Source organism: Halictus rubicundus, chromosome 9, assembly GCF_050948215.1.
Source record: "Halictus rubicundus isolate RS-2024b chromosome 9, iyHalRubi1_principal, whole genome shotgun sequence".
NCBI lineage: Eukaryota > Metazoa > Arthropoda > Insecta > Hymenoptera > Halictidae > Halictus > Halictus rubicundus.
In genome coordinates, this window is record NC_135157.1 from 8,966,396 (window position 1) to 8,986,927 (window position 20,532).

The 20,532-nt window shown below is 40.9% G+C and overlaps 4 protein-coding genes across 8 annotated transcripts in view; 2 read left to right on the forward strand and 2 right to left on the reverse strand.

Annotated features, from left to right (window-relative positions):
- Path (solute carrier family 36 member pathetic) overlaps window positions 1-7,789 on the reverse strand; it is a 19,669-nt gene extending 11,880 nt beyond the window's left edge. The window contains exon 1 of the mRNA XM_076794096.1: window positions 7,539-7,789. The gene's annotated coding sequence lies outside the window, so the exon portion shown is untranslated. The remainder of the gene's footprint in view (window positions 1-7,538) is intronic.
- Window positions 2,877-20,523, forward strand: LOC143357537 (uncharacterized). 4 transcript variants are annotated; one of them, XM_076794101.1, is made up of 4 exons: window positions 2,877-5,140; window positions 18,198-18,865; window positions 19,399-19,688; window positions 20,295-20,523. In XM_076794101.1, the coding sequence occupies exons 1-3, from the start codon at window positions 5,015-5,017 to the stop codon at window positions 19,655-19,657; spliced, it is 1,053 nt and encodes a 350-aa protein (XP_076650216.1). In that variant the 5' UTR covers window positions 2,877-5,014; the 3' UTR covers window positions 19,658-19,688; window positions 20,295-20,523. The 4 variants fall into 4 exon arrangements, with proteins under 4 accessions (XP_076650216.1, XP_076650215.1, XP_076650217.1 ...); XM_076794100.1 differs by having other exon boundaries at window positions 2,879-5,140; window positions 19,396-19,688; XM_076794102.1 differs by lacking the exon at window positions 2,877-5,140 and adding an exon at window positions 10,992-11,473 and having other exon boundaries at window positions 19,396-19,688.
- LOC143357534 (uncharacterized) lies at window positions 8,033-17,475 on the forward strand. Its single transcript, XM_076794097.1, has 3 exons — window positions 8,033-8,143; window positions 15,226-16,203; window positions 16,416-17,475. Exons 2-3 carry the CDS (start codon window positions 15,529-15,531, stop codon window positions 17,043-17,045), a joined length of 1,305 nt encoding a protein of 434 aa, XP_076650212.1. The 5' UTR covers window positions 8,033-8,143; window positions 15,226-15,528; the 3' UTR covers window positions 17,046-17,475.
- Window positions 9,273-14,288, reverse strand: LOC143357540 (uncharacterized). 2 transcript variants are annotated; one of them, XR_013082827.1, is made up of 5 exons: window positions 13,625-14,288; window positions 12,860-12,986; window positions 12,562-12,775; window positions 10,278-10,993; window positions 9,273-10,161 (listed from the first exon to the last, which is right to left on the reverse strand). XR_013082827.1 is itself a non-coding variant. In XM_076794108.1 (4 exons), the coding sequence occupies exons 1-4, from the start codon at window positions 13,659-13,661 to the stop codon at window positions 10,514-10,516; spliced, it is 858 nt and encodes a 285-aa protein (XP_076650223.1). In that variant the 5' UTR covers window positions 13,662-14,288; the 3' UTR covers window positions 10,270-10,513. The 2 variants fall into 2 exon arrangements, 1 of the variants encoding a protein (XP_076650223.1); XM_076794108.1 differs by lacking the exon at window positions 9,273-10,161 and having other exon boundaries at window positions 10,270-10,993.
- Window positions 20,524-20,532: the final 9 nt, after the last annotated feature.

Here is a 20,532-nt window from a genome sequence, read left to right on the forward strand (position 1 = left end):
ATTATTACCATGCGACGAGAATTCCTATCGTTACAATTGTTTTCTTGACCCCAGACAAGAGGACCACGCGTATCGTCAACGCATCGGATGACACTGTTGCGGTTATGCTCATCCGACAAAACATGTTATGCTGCTCGCTGTCGTTCACTCTGACCGACTCGCATGTAATTAACAACTTGAATTTCGACCGACGAAATTCGCCCGATTAACCGGAAGCTTGGAATTAACTAAACTACCAGCTCGTAGAAGAAAAACTCAAAATTACCGTTATTATAGTTTTTACGAAACGTGATCTTTCGATATGAAGCGCAAAAAATATGAGTGAAAGGTAGCGAGTTGTTGACTGGATATGAACTGTTATAACTAGTACAATTACGTATTCAAATTAGGCATGTAATTAAAAACAAGGTGCTAATTTTGGTATCGTTGAACAGTGCGAAAAAAATGCGGAAGTGGGTACGCTTTGACTTTCGATTGTTAATAGTATTTCGCGAAGTTTGCAAAAAAATGTTGTAAAAAATGTTCATGGATTGCAAGTGTAAATAATTAATAATATGTACACAATTTAGAAAAAAAGTGTGGCGATAAGAAGTAATATTTTTTTCCAATTTCACCGTAACAAGATGTTTCCGATAATTTCGCAATGTCACACGATCGTATATAGAGCGTCGCATTTTTTGGGCCACTTTTCCGTTGTTTCATCTATGTCATTGTCATTTCACAACGTCACTCAATTGTCTAGAAATGGAACCAGAAGGGTATGTTAGTAAACAATGAATTGGCAGCTACACATCAGATGACAACTCGCTGACTAACACGAATGACTGGCACATTTCGGACCGTGTAATCACTGTATAAATAAACAGATCTAATCGTATCAACATTCAACTCCAAACCAAACTATTACTTAAACATTTCAATGTAAGATCGCGAATTTTCTTTGCGTGGCATCAGTTAAAAAAGAAACATTTCAAAATTATAATACTAATTAATAAATAAAAATAAATTATCTTTGGGTATCCAGCTATTAAACAACATTTTAATACAAAATTGTAAATTGTCTTCGTTGTATGATCGGTTGGAAAACATTTTAATACAACATTATAAAGTATCTTCATTGCACGGTCTGTTAAAAATCGCTTCGATACAGCACCGTAAATTATCTCGAAGCTTCATCGGATAAGAAACATTTTAATAGAAGATTGTAAATCATCTGCGTGTCTCACACGATGAAAAAAAAAAATTCTGACATGCGACGTGTAGTTGCGAGAAAACATGGCAACAGTTGAACGAGTCGCTGTCGCAGTGTACATAAAATGGAATTATTGTCAGCGGGGTGATAAGATTTGTGGCGCTCACGTTTCACGCTTGAAAATTTGATCTCGTCCATTTTTTTTTTTACTGACGGGCGTCACGTGTACCTTGTCGATACACTTGCACGTGATGCAACATTTCAACCGGCTGCATCGGAGTTTGATCGATGTTGCTGAACAAGTTCCCGATCTGGGTCACCTCGGTAAGTTTCCTAGTTCGTTGCCACATGGGTTGATGTCAAGGTTCGTTTGCACGGTCGATTGCTATTACTTGAAAAACCTGTGCAAACTGTACGTTGCACAATTCAATTATTCTTTACTTAAAAGTGCTTTTAGAATTTTCGGTCAGTCTCGAAATTTTCCAACCAATTTTATATTCATCAAATGTTCATTATTACCGTCACTTTATATTCCTTCAATAATTGCTTAATGTGTGCAATCGAAGTTATTTATTATCCAACTCGATACGTACAACATTATTTCATAGAACCACTATATACAGTATAAAAAGAGATTTTGCAACGTTTACTTGAAAAACCAGAAAGTCAACAGTGATAGATACTTCTGTACTTCCTGCCCCATGCTTCTTGTGCAATTATATAACGAACGCAACGACCATCGAGGCGCATCTTATCAAGCGTAGATAACGAAAACACGTCAATGAAATCGCGCGTTTGCTTTGTAAATATCAATTCCGAAAACTGTTAGCCCAACTAAATAAACGATCCGACGGCGTTCCACTGACATTTAATTAACAGTAATACGCGAATAATAATTAAGAGGTAGTTTAGACAGCCCAACGAGTTGTCCGCAATTTATAACGCCACTTTCGACTCATAAATTATTCCGTTATGCGAATACGTAATAAGGAAAGTCAATCTAGTTACGATTGCGCGCGGTAAGATTGAGCGAGTGCAAGGTCAATGAAGTTATGCACGGCAGGAAGGAGATTCCTGGGTGGTTTCGTTCGTGTCAACCGGTTTCCCCATTGCGAAGTTTACTTTCACGTTCATTGCGATTTCGACATGCATCTGTGTCGAGGGAACTTTAGTTCAAGTTCAACGGTGCCGAAAACCGCGAAAACACGCTGTCTGCGGTCCAGACAGCGATGGAGGATGCTTATGGCAGTCTGAACAACTTTGGGAGGTCATGGGACTACTAATCCCGACCGATCCCTTCCAAGTCGACTCTAAACTGGATTCAGACAGGCTCGTCTGGTTCCAAGAAGCGTTCCCTAACTTGGTAGCGTCGTAACACTGTACATAAACGTGCTGCTATCTTTTAATTCCTGTTTTGAGTCTGCGCTTCAACAGCCTCGCAATGGATTGCAGGAAACAATGAATGATTTTCAACTGGTTAAACATTTTATACTGATTTTATACTGTGTGCAATTCAAGTAAGAAATTGGCAGTCAATGCCTCTTTTTATTATTATAGAGTTATTGTATAAGATACTCAACCTTCGAAATCTTAAAAGAAAAAACAATAAATCTATACACTGAAGCAAGGTGACCCACCCACAGTGTACCGCTACGTCAATGTGAATTAACGAACTGAAATGACCTTTATCATAAACAACAAAAAAACAAGGAGAAAGATTAACCGTCTTGCCTTTTAGTCTTTCGACCGATTGATAAATCTTCCAACAGATACAGTAATGTCAGGATTTTCTAAAAATCGTATCTCAAGTTCAACGGTTACATTCGGCTCATCCGTTACGTCAACATGACGCAACTTATCACGCTCGTTTCTTCCGTTTAATCCTTGGTTTCAGAGTTCCCTCCTTTAATGGTCGATAATAGTGGGGAAGAAACGGCTTTCAAAACCGTGTCGCTGGATTGCACTAATTCGCGTGCTTTCCCAAGTTCCCCCGGCTGACGTGTGTTCTTAAAAAAAAAAAACTTGATGGAAAGACGTGAATGTGCCACGCTGCTATTCACCGGACAGGCTGAATTCATAATTACGAAGGAAATCGATTTCTGTGCCGCTCGGTGCAACGAACGAAGTCACGTGTACAGGGTGTGTCAGAAAGATTGATGAAATCTTTGTGTCAGCTCTTCTTCGGTCAATTTTTCTTTGGACAGTCCTGTTAGTTACAGAAAAGCAAGACTGGTTCGCCATACATCATTTTCCTTGTAGATAATGTCGGAAATATTTCAAATTCTAATGACTAAAATATTATAATTACGAAGTGCAATGGAACAGTAAACTTTTGATATATAGATTCGAGGAAGTTATTTGAACTTTTAGTACGGGTCAACTAGTCAATTGTCAAAAATTATTGATGTATATTCTTTAATAAAAATAATCAAGGGCCCATGGTTACTGGCACGGCCCTGGAGATAAAGGGTTAAATAAATTAGCAGCAAGTATAATTAACCTACCTATTTTGAAACTAGACGACATCGCGTAACCCTCAAGAGAAGGTTGTGTATTATTCATCCCTGTGTAAGTGTATAATCAATGGCCGATGCAATATTTAACATGTAATAGTCGTCTGCTGTATCGATGTAAGTCGATAGTCACAATAGATGTCCACCCTATATACGGCACACAACACATGAGGTATAGGAATACGATGGACATCTATTATGACTGCCCAGGCGTACCTCAAAAAATCCAGCAGCGGTAAAAAAATAGTACACCTCTAAATATTGATTTCTCAGGTATAGAATGAAGCTATACGTTTCTCTGTTTAGTATGTTAACTTTGAAGTGTTAAGTAAAGTCATTGAAATGTGTGTAGCTCCTTCATAGTTCAATCCTAAGTTCAAAACATAAACAAGAACGGTCAATGCTGTCATAGAATGATAGCACAGGCTTGAGATTCTGTCCATTCGGTATATTATACACCTTCAGCAAAGAATTCCCTTCTAAGTAAGAATGAAATAAAACAACTGTGTTATATTCTTGTCGCGAAACGCAATAAAGTTCCCGTCAGACCGTAAAACTGCACGTGAATTTGTCGCCGGTGCATTCTGCACAGGTACAGAGGCAGAAGAGCACGGGTCCGAAATATCGATGCAAAGTTACATCATGCGACGCGCTGCGCGCGAACCAACGCTCGTCACGAGCCATACAAGTCCACACACAAACTTAGATTCCACGTGCTCGGCGCCTTGGCGTGACTTTTCTGACGAAACACACCTTACGATTCTCGTGTACAGTATTATCTCGGTAACTGTCGCAAAGGCGTCTGCAGTAACTGTCAAAATTTCCCACCACTGGAGGGATGCCTCTTCGAACCAGTCAAACGGCCAACCGAGCTAGCGAAGAGTAAGTGTATCGGTGAGATTCGCGCTAACGCAAGCGAAAAAAAAATTATAACTTTTCTAACTATTTTTATGAAACTTCTACCGTCGTATTCGTCTCGTTTTTCTAATTGAAATGACTCCAAACACGGTATAGTTACGATCATAATGATTTGTATTATAAGCGATTAAAATTTTGGACATGAAGGGAAAGGGCAAACGGAAAAAAGAGAAGTAGTTTTCAATTGCTATCCTTCTTTACGTTCAGCACATTACAAAGAATGTAGCACCTCTGCTAGAACTGTCGCTCGGTGAACCCGACGATACGACAATTACGGAGTTACTGCTGTAACTGTACATCAACAGGAATCCCTAGGCGACGATTTTCCCTATTGACGTCACGCGAGACGTCACCACGCGTTATTTCCACCTTTGAATCCACCGAGCAAACTATGGCGCGCACTTGTGCAAAGCCACGCCGCAGCATCGTTTATTTTCATTTTAGGTTAACGAATCATGTTGGACAAAAACTCAAACTGCTACGTATACAAACTTCACGTGGCTCCTATCGTTTGAAGGTGATGTATATCTTCGGTTTTCGATAATAGTATCGGGCATGAGATTACCGTTAGCCTGAATACCTTAAGAATGCGCGCGACCGTGTTTTATTACGACGACCCGACTTGAGCGATACAATATTTTTTGGTCCAATTCATGAAATTTAACACCAGGTTTACGGGACCCGACAAAATGACGGGTTCTAGTATTTTGAATTTAAAATTATGAAGATTCTAAGGATGCATACATGAGAAATTATCTAGCAAATTTATTTCTTTGAGTATATATTGTTTTCACAGTATTGCTAAAAATGTGGGTAGCACGTTCTTGTTATTTTTATAAAGTAATGCAAAATAGTCACTTTTAGTGCTCCGTAAACCTAGTGTTAAACGAAACGAAAATTTATTACTGTCGTAATCGATTTTAGTACGTTGGCGTTGAAATTTTGGATATACTTAATTGTAGCCGGTATTGTGTTAGAGATTACGATTTTATTTTTTTACAACTGTCTTTTGGTATTTGTTAGATGTTTGATAGTATGTTCAAGGAAAACGAAGGTTTTTGATGTGGAACTGTTTGAGATGGGACAGTTCGAACGTAGGCTAGGAAGATTTTTCGAATGTGGTAGACCGTTTGAGTTAGTTAGAATGTACTGTTACGACAGTCACGGAGCAGAATTCCTATGGAATAGTACTATCTCTCCTCGAAAATCGTCTGCAGCTCTTCCGTTAGCCCGTTATAACTGACACAAGATAAAATTTTCTACTGCTGTATTTCCACCATTATAATTAAACCAATTCTAGAAAATGACTTCATTGTTATTATGTCATTATGCATTGAATTTTATTTAATTCTTTTTAGAAGACAATTCGTCAGACATATCGTCATTCCATGAAATACTATTAACCAATCGCACGGTTGTTCTCGTCATTATTTCCAAAACCTTCTTAGATAACACCGTGAAAAGCAATTATTCTATATTGCTGATGTTACTATCAGTAGTACGCCTGTACGTAACAATATGTACTGAATTATGAATATTTTAACTTCTTGAAATTGTTCTAGTGCAAAAAAGATTAATGATGAGAAGGTTATTTTTTATTCTTCCTTCTACAGCAAACAGGTTAATATTTAAAGAAGATATTTTGTGACACAAAAGGTAGTGACTAGCGATAAGGCCTCAATCGACTACCTCGGTTCTTCCGTTAAACCGAAATAAAATTTTAATTCTTAGTTAGCGGTGTTCTATCGTCAGTGAATATATAGGAACGTAAATTTCATAAATAAATTTTCTGTGTAAATTATAAACAATGGAGAAGTTGTAATTGTTGCAGTAGAGAACATCGTAGGGGTTAACTGTGTACGTTGTACCGGCCACGAATAACGCTCGAATGCAGAAGGTTGACGACGCGTGTAACGAATTCTTAAAATACCTGCGTGATCGTCGAGATTCAGGGGAAGCAAAGCACAAAGAACAGATCTAGTTGTAAGTCACGATAACGCCGAAGATCGAGCGACGGTCCGGTTCAAATACGAAAATACATACACTGTGTGTCGTTCTCGTTATCAATCGGGCCGATCGCGCGGCAGGCAAAACAACTCCGAATACTAGCATATTACCAAGCCTTACGTCTGCATACTACTTCAAATTTTCGGTGACCATGGCACAAAATGAGTTCCAAAACATTCCATTTCCCATTAACCTCTGCACTACAATTTACTTTTACTAATGGTCAAATATCGACGAGAACAAAAATTCAAATTTAACCTTTTAAGGAAAAGTAAAAACTAGATTTTATGCACGCTCCTATTCGATACTACAAGGCAAGGGGTTACAAATTTCAAGATAGTCACACTCATATTTTGAAAACTGTTAGGATCGAGTTAACCCTTCAGGGACGATCTTCAATTGCCGATTTCTTCCTTGCGACCAACAGATATTTTTCATAGCTGATTTCAAGTTTAAATAATCTGACCACGTGTAATAAATTTTTAAAAATACAACAGAGTCAGTACGGTGCATAGAGGTCGTCTCTGAAGGGTTTCGATTTTCACGTCGATCACCCGAATCGCGTGGATCGAGGAGGCGGTTCGATAAACGCACAGTGGAGCGAATAATAAAAACAACTGACCAATTGTCTCTTTCGCTTTTAATTTCGCGGAAAAATTGTTGCGAATAATGGTAGAATAATATTGATAAAAATCATTCGATTTTTTTTCAATATTATTCTTTCACGAGATTTCTGGATCGCGTCCGATTTAAATGAGATACCTATCGTTGTCGAAGGTGATATGCGGTTTCGTTCGATGATGTGTCGTTTATTTTCTAATTAAGATCGGGAGCGCGGCCGCTTTAAATAGTGCCAGACGGTGTCTAATAATGACCATCGACTTATAAATTTGGGAACAGAAACGTACCTGTGGTCTGCGCACGTGCAGGGTGAAAACGAAAGCAACGTGGGTACGATCGATCTCGGTGGTCTGACGTTTACTTCATCCCTTGGGCGAACGCCGGTACGCTCGTTGGCAGAAGAACAGGACTCTCGCAGAGATATATCTGTTCTTAAGACGTCCAGATGGTCCCCGTGAAACGTCCGAAAAAAGGCACCGGAACGTACCAACGACAGAAACGTACCGGCGTACCACGACGACACGACTACGGACCGAACGAGACTGACTCGAGGAACCACGCCGTGCAAGAATAAACCGAGTTTTTGTCCCCGGAAGAGCGTCCGCCATGATTCACCGGCCGACCGCCAGAGGTCGAGCGCCGTGCATGATCGACGATCGGTTCGCTTTCTTCTATTTTTATTAACATTCGTGATCGTCCACGATTGTCCTATTCCACGATCGATACATTAATTATTTCGATTTACTCGCTGGTCATTGTCGATGTTGTTCAGTCGAGATTCATTGCGTCAGGAAGTTTCCGAGCAAATCGGACTCGCCGGTCTGATTGGTTTGACCACTTCCGGTGTTTGAAAGTCGGCGCTGATGGTGGGAGCAGTTTTAACTGATATTCGGTAAGGAAGGTTGGCTTTTGGAATTGTTTCTTATGGCTTTCGAGTGTTTGCTGGTTTTTTCTTTGGATTGTTGTTGATAATGATTGACCTGGGCTTGGTGTGAGCATTCATTGAGGTACGTGAATATAAGTTTTCGAACAGAGATGAAGTAAAGAGAGGTTATTGAGGGGGATTAATATTTTAATTGAGGATTTGAACAACAAATTTATGAAAACGAGATAAACCATATAATTCTTTTACTTTTTTTTTTAAGCGTAGATATTTTTTCAAGGAGCCTTCGTCATGCGTCATTAATTTTTACTTCGTAATTTTCAGTATGGTATGCTCAGGACGTTTTTGTTGGTTCGATTGCAATGTTGTTCACGTTTCGACGTGTTAATTGCACAGTGGTCGGGTAACATTTCCCGTACGGTTGTTAGAAAAATTCCTGTGGACTCCAACGGTAGATTATGGTATCTCTACGTTATCTGGATTAATGCTAACCATTTAGGCGCGGTTTTCGCGCTAAAACGCCCAGCGAGCACGTGGGTAGGAGAAGCATGATGAAATCCTGCGAGGGATATTGCAGCGGCACGGTATACACAACGGCGCGGCCCGCGAGCTTGAAATGTCAGCCAATTGAGTTAACAATCAATTAAGAATTTTGATCACTGTCAATAATATTTAATGATAGTGTACGGTTTCGATTCCGACAATCTCTGAACTTCTCGGGCACGATAATTATGCGTTATTATTTCGTTATTCAATGCTTGTTGATAACCGATTTTTAATCTGCTGCATTACGTTGCACAATGTTTCGGATTCGCAGAAGAATCTTTGAAACGATTTCTAATTATTTAATCGTTACGTCTACAGCGGGAAATAATTTCGCAGTGAACTCATTTTTCAAACTTTGTACTGTCAAGTACCACATTGAATTTTACAATATTTTGTAGAATAAGAATTGGAGATTTGAATAAGAATTGATAATAGTACGCAACGTAGAATGATTTTACAGTAAACTCGTTTTTCAAAGTTTGGATATGTATAATTTATTTTTATCTATTTATTTTCTTTTTTTAAAAATTGTTTTCTATTTATTTATTTCTATTTATTTTATTTTTATTCGTTTATTTTTATTTCGTGCGGTTTGAGGAAAGCGCACTGCGCGAGATAAATTTAATGAAAGACTTGTTGAGGACTTAATCAGGATTCGCGATTCGCGTGAGCGTACGCGTTCAAGCGTGCCTCAGGTTCATTAATAACCGCGCTTACAATCAATGAGACGTAATTTGACACATTGGGAATACTATACGTCAAGTTGAGTCCCTGTACGATATTTAATTCTCGCGGGAACGTTTCTTCTTTTAGGAATAACATTACCCTAATTCTGTCAGCGAGCAAGATAAATTATAACACAAAGATTTAGCACAATTAAAAATTACCCTTGATAGCTGCACTCGTTCACAGCCCAATTGTAACACGCCAATGAAAGAAGTACATTCTCGAGATACGTTCATTAATTATTACAACTATAAAGAAGTAAATCTTAAAGCTGAAGGTTAAACTTTCAGTGTTGAAATCGAATGTAACTAAAAAGTTCTGAAGCTGAAGATTATTTAAAGATCATACAGAAGGTGATCGATTCATTAGAGCCACTCGCATCTACAAAGAAATATTTTTGCTGCAGATTTTTTAGCGAGGCAGAGGTAAATAAAAATTGAAATAAAAGCGAGGAATAATTTCGGTATACCAAAGAACGGTAACAACGCAGTTATTCGCAACGTCGATGGTGTGGTAGTTGCGGAATCCGCAACCATGTGAAAAAGGAAATGTAATCGTATAGGAGGCGTAATTTAATAGTAAGACCGCGCGGAAAATCAATTCTGCGAAAAGAGACACGTCCGTGCTTCGTCTAGTTGATATTGACCCGACAACGCGTGAAACTTATATTAATCAACGAAACTGAGTCAATTTTTATTAATCAATCAGATTGTTTGATCGGACTAGGTAGAGTCAATCTTGTGCACAGCTTATCGCTGAAACATTGTGACATAATTGTTTGTGTATTTGGTATCTTGCTATCGACTATGATAAGGCTGCTACATGCTCTAACGTACGTGTGGTTTTAACCTCATTCGAATTCGAAACTCACCAAATGCTTCTGGAAACGAACATTGAACATTTTCCTGCTTTGGTTTCCTCCTATGCCAATGAAGGAGAGAGATATTACAAATAATGTGAAAAATGCGTTTCCGGTTTCAGTCGTCCTTCCTCGTATTTTACCGTAACTACGTCACGAAACTCAGATTCATTTAAATATTGGTACATCTAAGAATCACTGAAAATTTCAGTCTTTCTTTCTGTTTATATTCATTGGAAAGGAAAATTCTACAAATGTGAGAATCGCATTTCCGGTATCGGCCTCTTTCCCGTCCACTTCACGGGTTGCATGAACTGCGCGGGCTTATTTTCAGAATACCATTTGTGCAGCTCGTGCGAAAACGGTTTCGACAATTTTCGCAGTTCCGTCTGCAGTTCGAGGTCTGTTCCAGTAAAACCTATCTTGTCGTAGACCGGCTGCCATCGCGTATCGCTATCGTAGAAAGGTTTATCTGTGTCCCGCGTATCGCCCTTACATTTTGCATCCCGTTGCACCGACGCGACTGCGGAATAAATCATTTTTCTTGGACTAGAATCACGAAGGTGGACCAGTACGAAATACAAAGGATACTTGCTAGGTTTTTTCACGGGATGGGAAATGACGTCGGCAGGTGGGCCATTTTTTGGCACTTTCTCGTCCATTCTTAATGTCACTTTGAAGGAATCTGCTTTGTCCAGAATATCCTTCATGCTTCTATCTTCTGGATTCTGGCAAAGTTGAATTGGTACTGTTAGCATAATTGAGTTGCCAGTGGATGGATTTTATGCATTCATCTAGGCTCGAAAGTAAATTGGCAGTGGCCTAGAACGAATATTCTCTGGCTAAGATAAGAAACACAATCGGTCGTTCATGGAATAAAACTGTTGCTCCTTAGTGCATGCTATTTTAATGAGAAACGATATGCACATTCTGATACTCGTGATGAGCAAAACTGGAACGATAACGCTCGGCGCGTCTTACGTATTCCATTTTCGCGATGTTTGCAGTTCGCGTCTGCCACGCATAGTTCTCCGGTAGTAATTACACAACCTTAATGTGTATCCAATGCAAAATATACGTGACTATGTGCACACGGTGACGTAGAAAGACATCAATGAGGAGCATAAACACTACTGTGCCGTCATTTTTCTAAGCGTGACGCTCGTGAGATATTTTATATGCAACAAACAACGGTTGGAGCAAAATTCGTAACGCTTTAACCTTCTTACTGCTCCGTGACTACTGCAATTCATTTCAAAATCATCCAGTTGATCTAAAAGAATTTCGTGCTACTTTGAGAACACTTTAAACTCGTTAGGCTACTCTGTGACTACTACAATTACATTTTCTACGCATCCAGTAGATAAAAAAAAGAAAAGAAACAGGGGAGAGCGACGGTGAAAATTAAAATTATACCCCGAGGCTTTCCTGATTTTTAAATAGACAAAATCAGAAGTTGGTTGTTTGTACTGTCCGTCAGTATTTCGCGTTGGACTGTCAACAGTTGGATTGGCAACAACGTGCTAGTAATCGCACAGATGCGTACACAGAACATTTGCAGTGATAACAAGTCGTTATCACAGAATGACCGTTGAACGTACACAGTGATGTATCTACACCGAACGTGGACGAGCTTAGACATTCGATTTTTATCAAAGACATGGTTGGCGCGTGACAATGCGGCTGATTACAGAGTTTCGAAGGATCTATCGATCGACAATCAAGGAATGCTAATTCCACAATTGGAACCGCAAGGAACGTTCACTTTTCATGGCAGCGAGAGCTCCGACCTTGATCCGTTTTACGCAACACGCGAATCAAGCGTCAAGATTTTTGCGGCACAGCGCAGATAATGTTTACGAGGGGAAGGTTATGGCAGCTTTGAAGACCTGCGTTCATATAACTCCTCCGGATATTTAATTCCGCAGATGCGGCGTTCTCACGGTGGCCGTTTCGCGGACGAATCGTTTACATTGTCGCGCACCCGGCTGCACTTTCCTGGAAACTGCATAGGTAACTTCGCATTGCATCGGAAATTCTCTCCTGAATATATTAGAAACAACTAGAGAAGCGTTGCAATAATGTCAATGTTTCTTCAAAAAATTGATCGTTAGCTGTGGTGGATGGAAACAAAAGTTATTGATAATTAAACTGCAGATTTTATGTGTTTATGGTAACAATTAATAGGTGAAATTTAAAACAGTGAAGAATCATAGTCTAGAAACATCCACAGTCTACTGATAGTGAATACAGAAAATCATACGAATGAATGTGAATACAGAAAATGTACTTTTACCTTCATTTGATGGATCACACCAGGCATATACTTCTTCGGATGATCCATCTGGAGCCTCTCGCTGATTTTTCTGCTATCCTGTTGGGATTCTTGCAATTTTTTGTAAGCATACTCATTGATATCGCCAACCGGAAGGGTTTTCGATCTTGCAGTCTCTCCGCCCCACCAAAATGGCGGCGTGAAATAGTCGCAAGCTACGCCGTTCGTTGCAGTCCTGCGCAAAATACAGCTTTATCTCGATCGCGATACTCGCGGCAAACTAATATTTACTATGTTATATATATACTATATTATTTACTTATCAATCTCTTCTGTTTCCTGGCTTTCTACCATCGTCGCAATCAATTTTTCAGCGTCTTTCCGCCGTCTGTCGCGAATGTACCATAGTTCGTATTGCTTGGAGCGAGGGAAGATGGACGAGGAACCTGTAAATTGAGAATTAATCGATTAGCCAATTGATCATTTATCATTCGAACGTCATCTTTCCTCGCGAAAGCAAAGTCGATCGCGTATCAGTCAATTAGTCGACGATTAGCAATCAAAACTAGTTTTACCGAGCTCTCGGTGAAATTAGGTTACAAATCACTCGCGATTAGTTAGGTAATTAGTGTCGTGCGCGATTCGTTTCACCGTCGATTGGTTCTCGGACGTCTTATTGTTCGTGTGGCCTATATTCGGTTGGTCGAAATTGCCGGGGCAGTATGCGTGTCCCTTCGTTACTTTAATTGAGGAACAATTAAAATTCCAGACAACTATTTAAGCAGCCGGAGCGTTCCTGGTATGCCGGACGAGTAGCTATTTCCGATCAAACTTTTCGTTCTATTACTATTTAAAAGTGTGCAAATCCACCTTAGATAGCTTCTCCAGGAAGCATGCTTGGCAAGATTAGGGTAGCAATTACTGATGGAACTTTTCATGCCATTCACGCATTACTATGAACCGCGTAGATCTATCTGAAGACGTGTTTTAAATTTAAAAAAGGATCTTTTAAAGACTCCTCTTTCTGTGTGATGTATTAGGACTAATTCGTGGCGCGAATGAGGATGATTGACCCGATACAAACATTGCGACGCAGTCTGAACCGTTTTCGATTTGGGCATCAATTTCAACGTCTCGAAGACCTTGCCGTCGTCTACACCAGGGGGGTCCACGAACCCCTCCTTCTCCCGATCGAGCAATCGATCCAAATGCCGCGGATCCAGCTCCCGCGGCAGCGCTACCGGATCGCCTGTAACAAACACACAGACTTTCACCTAATTCAATCGCCTCGATTCAATTGCGGCGCCACAACGTTAGATGCCCTCAACCGAGTCAAATCAATTAGATGATGCTCGATGGAGGTTCATCGACATATTCTTGACCGACACGTGCGCTCCATTACCAACCGGTCCTCGAATTTACTTCCAGAACCGTTTACTTGTTGAATCGGAGATTTTCATCTAATTTCTAATTAGGTGGGCATGTGTTGCTACAAAAACGGGGCGTCTCACGATCACAATGCTTGATCTATTTTTCGAGTTTTCTTGGCACGAGGCCAGTCGCATTGGGTTCACCTAACTCGCGTTCTTTTGCCGCGATGATACGATGAATGTATCTATTTCTTTTTGATTTGAAAATATTGACGCTCGAATTTTGAACATTGAAATTGAAAATTTCATTTGAAAATGGCTGAACAATTATAACCGAATGGATGCACGATAATGTTAGCTACAACATAGCACAGAAAAATGTGCTAAAAACTATTCAGATTACACGAGAACCATTTCTCATACTATTGAAGCTGAATAAAATAGTGAAGTGACCCGGATTAAATAAAAATTTGACTATCTTTGCAACAATTCTCTCTACAACGTGGATTTAATAAATTAAACTAACTCAGCTTCCTCGGGATCGCTTTGAGCCCCTTAGCAACGAATTTATGGGTACACGTAGGCCTTCCATGGTGGAAAATCCCATCGGATGAAAAGGTTGGCGAAACATCGGCGATATAGTAACTGATCGGTGGCGGTACTGGAAACTAAACAACCCATAAATCATTCAACTGCGACAAAGCTTTCGAGATTCCTCACCAGAAACATATTTCTGTATCAAAGCGCACGAAACCCGAAGAACTTCCTTCTCAAAACCATTTCGGAGTCGTAAAATTTCATGGCTGAATGACTTGGCAGAATCCCGTGCAAACTTGTAGCTCGTCTGTTATTGCAAACGCAGATAACTATAGCGAGTACGTCTACGACTTCGTCACGGCAACCATTGCGTCACGTTGATGCCAAAATTTCAGACAACTACTCAACTTGTGTCGACTGATGACTCAGCGTGACATAAACAGTAGATAATTCATTCGGCGAAACAAAAACTGATATTTGAAATTCATGTTGCTAATTGATTCTTTCGATTACTTGCATTTTGTATCTAATCGAATGGTCGACACTTAACCCTGAGCGCTCTGATAAAATCGGTCCAATTGTTAACTAAGTTTTTGCCAAGATTAAAAACGTTGATAAACCGATTCGCTTTATTCCAGCATGAATAAAAATATCATTGCTACCACAACAACCGACCAACAAATTTCAAATATCTGGAAGACTATAATCCGAAGTTCGGACACCATTCCCAAATACGGATAACACAGCGGCATGTTAAACATTCATCTCCACTCTCTAGTTTCCGTGTAGTCATCGCGACGATGCGTAATCCTCGCGCTATTTCAAGTCACGGCTGGCCAATGCTAAAATAACGGAACCAGTTTGCCAAGGTTACGCGATCCGCGCGAAACCTATCGCTCATCGATTGAACAAGAACTTCAGGACGAATTAACGCATCGCCGAGAACTTCAAGGAAATGCTGCAGTCTAACCCCAACCCCTGAAACTTCTCTTCAGGAAGGTTCTATCTCGGTCAAAATCCTAAGTGAAGGTTGCCGATGCTGTCTGCTCCATGTCGCTCGCAAATATAGGAAATCGCAGCGATGGAGCGGGGCAGTCGTTCGAAGAAAAGCTCCCGTAACAGTCCAGAGGTTAAGGAAGCCGAAGAGACGTCATTGCTAGGAAGCAGAGACACCGAAACGCCGGAAACCAACGAGCAGTATCTGTTTCTGCTAGAATTCCTGGTGCACCATGTAACTGGCGATCGTCTAGCTAAGCTGAATCAGATGTTCTTCGTCCCCACGACCATTTCAATCAACTTCCTCAACTTCTCCGAGGACGAGACCATCGAGATCACACCTGTCGATCCTCTGTTCCAACCCCAAGCAGGAATTGCGGATGATGTCGAGTATTTTTACTCTGGACGATCGGTTCTGTTCGCCATTGATCATCGAACGGTGATGAACAAGGTTCTGGAGTTTCTGGTGAATCTTCGGGTCCAGAAGAAGATGCCGGAAGGATTGAAACCGGACGTTGCGATTGGGGAAGGAGAGCTGAACATGAGCAAACATTTTGCGGCGCTGAGGAAGGAGATGCTGCAGTGCTGGCACAGGATGGCGCCGCCACCGAAGTGCTTCGAGGGAGAGGTGCCCTTGATGTATAATGGCGAGGAGGTTGGAACTGTTTGCATGTTCGTCAGGATCTCTGCTTTTGGACAGACCGTTGTGACGCAGTTCGAGGCGCCGCCTAATATGGACGTCGACGCTTATGTTTTCCAGGTAGATGTTGAAGAGCGACTTTCACGAGGTCTTCAATGAAGATTGACAAATAATTTTCATTGAAGGTCAGCCTTCACGAGGCTTCAACGAAGGTTGAAGACTGATCTTCATTGAAGAATTGCCTTCTCCTGAATGAAGGTTGAACTCACCGTCGTGAGCTCTTCATGAAAGGTGAATGAAATATGAATACACAACATTAACTTCTCTTCAAGGGCAACGAGGTGGACCAAAAATCCCTTTCCTACAAGTGCCGAATCATCGACTCCAAGGAGGCAGACGTCGGCAGAGACTCTTCGCAGGACATAACAAAAGGAGGACCACCTTGTCGAGTCTGTGTCAAGGAAGAACATCCCTGTACACCCTGTGGGAATCCTCAGGGTGCGACCTTGAAGCCGAACGTCAGTCAAAGGCAATTTGGCGGACCAGATGGTTATCCAACCACGGTATCGAAGTCTCAATCGAGACCTAAGACTTGTGACGATATGCACAAGAATGGACTGATCCAATCTAGCCGTGGTCCGGGGCAACCATGCGGGAAGGCAGTCGTCCTCAAGGTCTCTGGCGTGTTGGATACTGGACAAGACAGGAAACCGACGGTCACTGTGGCTTCTGAGTCCGAAGCAGCTGGTCAGGATTGTTCGGATCCTAGTCACGATGTTTTTGTGCTGAGGATTGGGAAGAAGGGGATTGTTGGTGCTGGGGAGAAGTCGGATATTCAGTTGGAAATGAGGACTCCTAAGGGTGTTGAGAAAGGACCGCCTATCAGGATGGAGACTAGGGAGATGCAGACGGATGAGGACAGGAAGAGGAAAAAAAAGAAGAAGAAGGCGAAGAAGGACTGATGTGAATTCTGTCTTGAGACCTTCTATAACTTTTCAATTTATAGACTGATCTAGATGTCTGTAGATCCTAATCTAGGTATCTATAGATCCTAGCCGACTAGTTTTGTAAACTAATCTAGGTGGCCATAGGTTCCAGCAGACTAATGTATTTATCTAGTGAGTACGTTGGAGAATCGAAGAGATAATAAATTGTCCACTGTGCGTGCTGCACCTGCTGTTTCCAAGATGGCGGTGTGGGAGTTGTGTCATCTTTCGCATTTTTGTATGTAACAATAAATAAAGTGATATGTGATACTGAAATTAAGGGCGATTGGGTTGTTGATTTTGGAATAGGGTAATTAAGGATTGATTTCGATTAATTATTATTTAGAGATTAAATTCGTGATGGGTTCATTTAGAAAGTAACGTCAAAAGTGAACATTGAGAGCCCTCTAGTTGGACCTTGAACTTTGAAATCTTCCGCGTGCATTATCATTCGATAAGTACAATACATTTAAATTATTAGTTGAACTACATGCATAACTGAGAGGATTTTTGACTAAACTAAAATTGAAAAGTCCCATGAAATAAAGTTTACGTAGTTTTTGAATTCGAATTTGAAATGGGGGACGAGCAACAGCTTTTTTTGATCGAGTTCCTCGTCGACAGAGTGAAGATCCCTGTGATTAGGGCGATGCAGGATGAGTTGTTACCGGCATGCACCTGCGTTTCGTTCCAAGTAATCATCAGCAGTGTTCTATATAATGTTTATTCACAATGGAATGATCGAAATGAGTTTTCATTGGGAAATGTTAACCTTGAAGTACCGTCATTAAGATTTTACGAATTAGAGACGGTCTTTGATATCTCTTGTCTAGAATTGTTTACCGTTACATCATGCAATCCTTCAATGCAGGCTGCGTCAGACTATAAAGAATAGCATTATGTGTGTGAGAACGTGAAGGTTATATTTATCGATGTACAGGGTTTTTCATAATAGGTATCTCTTTATGAATCTGAAATTAATATAAAAAATCATTAGTAAAATAAAGAACTTGTATTATTTTCAACCTATCAAACCTATTAAGAAGGGAAAGCAATTTCTATTTCGCTCCAGTTTTTTGCAATTCAGATAACGAATTTTTATTTTCTAACAATGACTGTGACCCACAGATTCTTAGTCTACCGGCAATAGACATCTGCCAAGAGGCTCTAACAGACGGCTGCGGTTGCGAAGATGGCGACACACAGATCTTCAAGAAGGGAAAATCATGCCTGTTCGCATTGCCATCGATAGTACTTCAGAAACCCTTGACCACGTTCCCGATCCAGATGTTAGTCTACAAGAAGCTACCACCGGGAGTGCTACCAGACGTGATGACGGTCGGCAGCCACCAGATCGAAGCTAAATCTCTAATGAACGCAGTATTGAGCCAGCAGGTGTTCAAAATCCCTAATCCCTGCCAGACGATCAAGGACACGTTCAAGATCACCACAGCAACCGGCCAATGCGTTGGCACGGTGACGGTCTACGTGAGGGCTTCCGGTTTCGGCAGGAAGATCATCACGCAGTTCCAGATCCCGCACAACAGGAAACCGTACCTGTTCAAGGGCGTCGATGACAGTCCCGTTTTTCAATGCAAGAAGATACCGTCCATTTGCCATACACCTGCCCCGGTCAAGTGTACCTGCGTTAAAAAGTGTCTCGATGGCAGCGGAGAGTCCTCGGGAAGGACCTGTTGTCCCACACCGGCACCTCCTTGTCCTCCACAACCTGTCAGGGTCGCACAACCTGATTGGGGCCCTAGACCCTGCTGTGCATCACGACAGGACTCCCCTGGGTTTGTTCCTTTATTCTATTACCTCTATTCGCCTTCTTCTTCTTCTTCTTCTCCTTCGGAGAATAGCTGAATCACTCAGACCCTCGGCAACTAGGGTCGCCGACGGAACTACGCTCCTTTGATTAGGGGAGTCGTAAAGCTAGGGTCGAGCGGTTCACGATTGTTTTCAATTATTTGGGGTGCAACAACTGGCCTGGATGTACTGATGGGAATTGGGTGTCTTCAAGGATAACTTGAGACGCTAGAGATTGTGAGTGTGAACCGTTTTGGATAGGTTTATGGAGACCTTGAGGAACGGTAGTGTTAACCCTTTGTACTATTACATATGATAAAAATGAGGCGTTCTTTGAACATTTTCATAAAAAGAAGTTATTTTTTAAACTTTTAGGATATGTTGCTACGTATCTTGTAGGAGAAGTTTTTTATTGAGACGTTGAGGGTTTTTTTTAGGATTAAGAGGGCGATTAGAATGATTGTTCGAATTCCCTGTTATTAATTTATATAAAAAATGGTGTGCATCCATTATTTAGGAGACAAAGCACTACTTGTCAACCATGCTCGCCGAAATCGCGAGGCAGGGATCAAGGGAACTGTCCTGCTTGCTGCACACCACAACCTGGACAACTCGTGAAATTAGGTCAGTCGGGGGCTGACAAGTGTCCTCCTCGTCCGTCGTCGTCGAAAGGATTACAGCCTTTTAGCAGTTTCTCGGCTAGGGAGACCAGCGTGAGGAAGTGTGGTTGTCCTGTGAAGGATCGTAAGGATTATAGTTGCAACTGCAAGCAGAAATGACGACACTGCACGGGAGGAAGATCATTGCACGGTAATTTTTAAATTGAAGTGGAAACACAAGCATTTTCTGAAAATTAATTCTTTTAATATCGTTCATAGATCCATAGATCATAACATAAAACAGTGAAAACAACGTGTTGTTTTCAATCGATTAAAACTTTGAAAAGTAGAAATATATTTTTATTCAATTCCAGCGTTTGGTAATCGATGCAGATAATTTTTATTTTAGATGAAACATCTATTTCCATCTACTGTTAGTCTACAGTCTGTTTATAATTACTATGAAATCATCTTCAAACAATCAAAGTCTGTTTTTGCTTCTCACTTCACTGCATCGATCTCTCCATAATCAGAACAGCAAAATTTTCGTGTGAACATTGGCATAATGGGAAATAGAAATTCTGAATCGCTGTTCGTGGTGTATTCAGCTGCAAGGGCAATTATCATTTAGTCAGAACTACAGACAAATTTTCGTGTGATCACGAAGCTAACAAACACACGATCAGAGTCTCTGTTCATGTTCGTATATTAAAGTACAAAGTTTAGCGCATATACCAAGCCTCTATTGATGACCATATTATCAAGCATATAAAGGCACTAATGGTCTCCAGGAATTAATTCCGTCATCGGTTTCCAGGTAACCTATCAGATCGACGTTTTCGTTCGCCTAATGATCGAAAACGTTCATCAGCACAATAGAAGGCGATACCGATCCACGCGCCGCTCGATCAGAATAATAACGCCAGTAGGATATTGACCGGCGACGGAGAAGGGGAACTTTCGCAGCAATTAAAAGCGACCGGAAGCGGTGGTTAACGAGCCTTGGGAAAGGATAGACGTCGAAAATGCGGGGAACGTGAAAAACGATGCCAGCG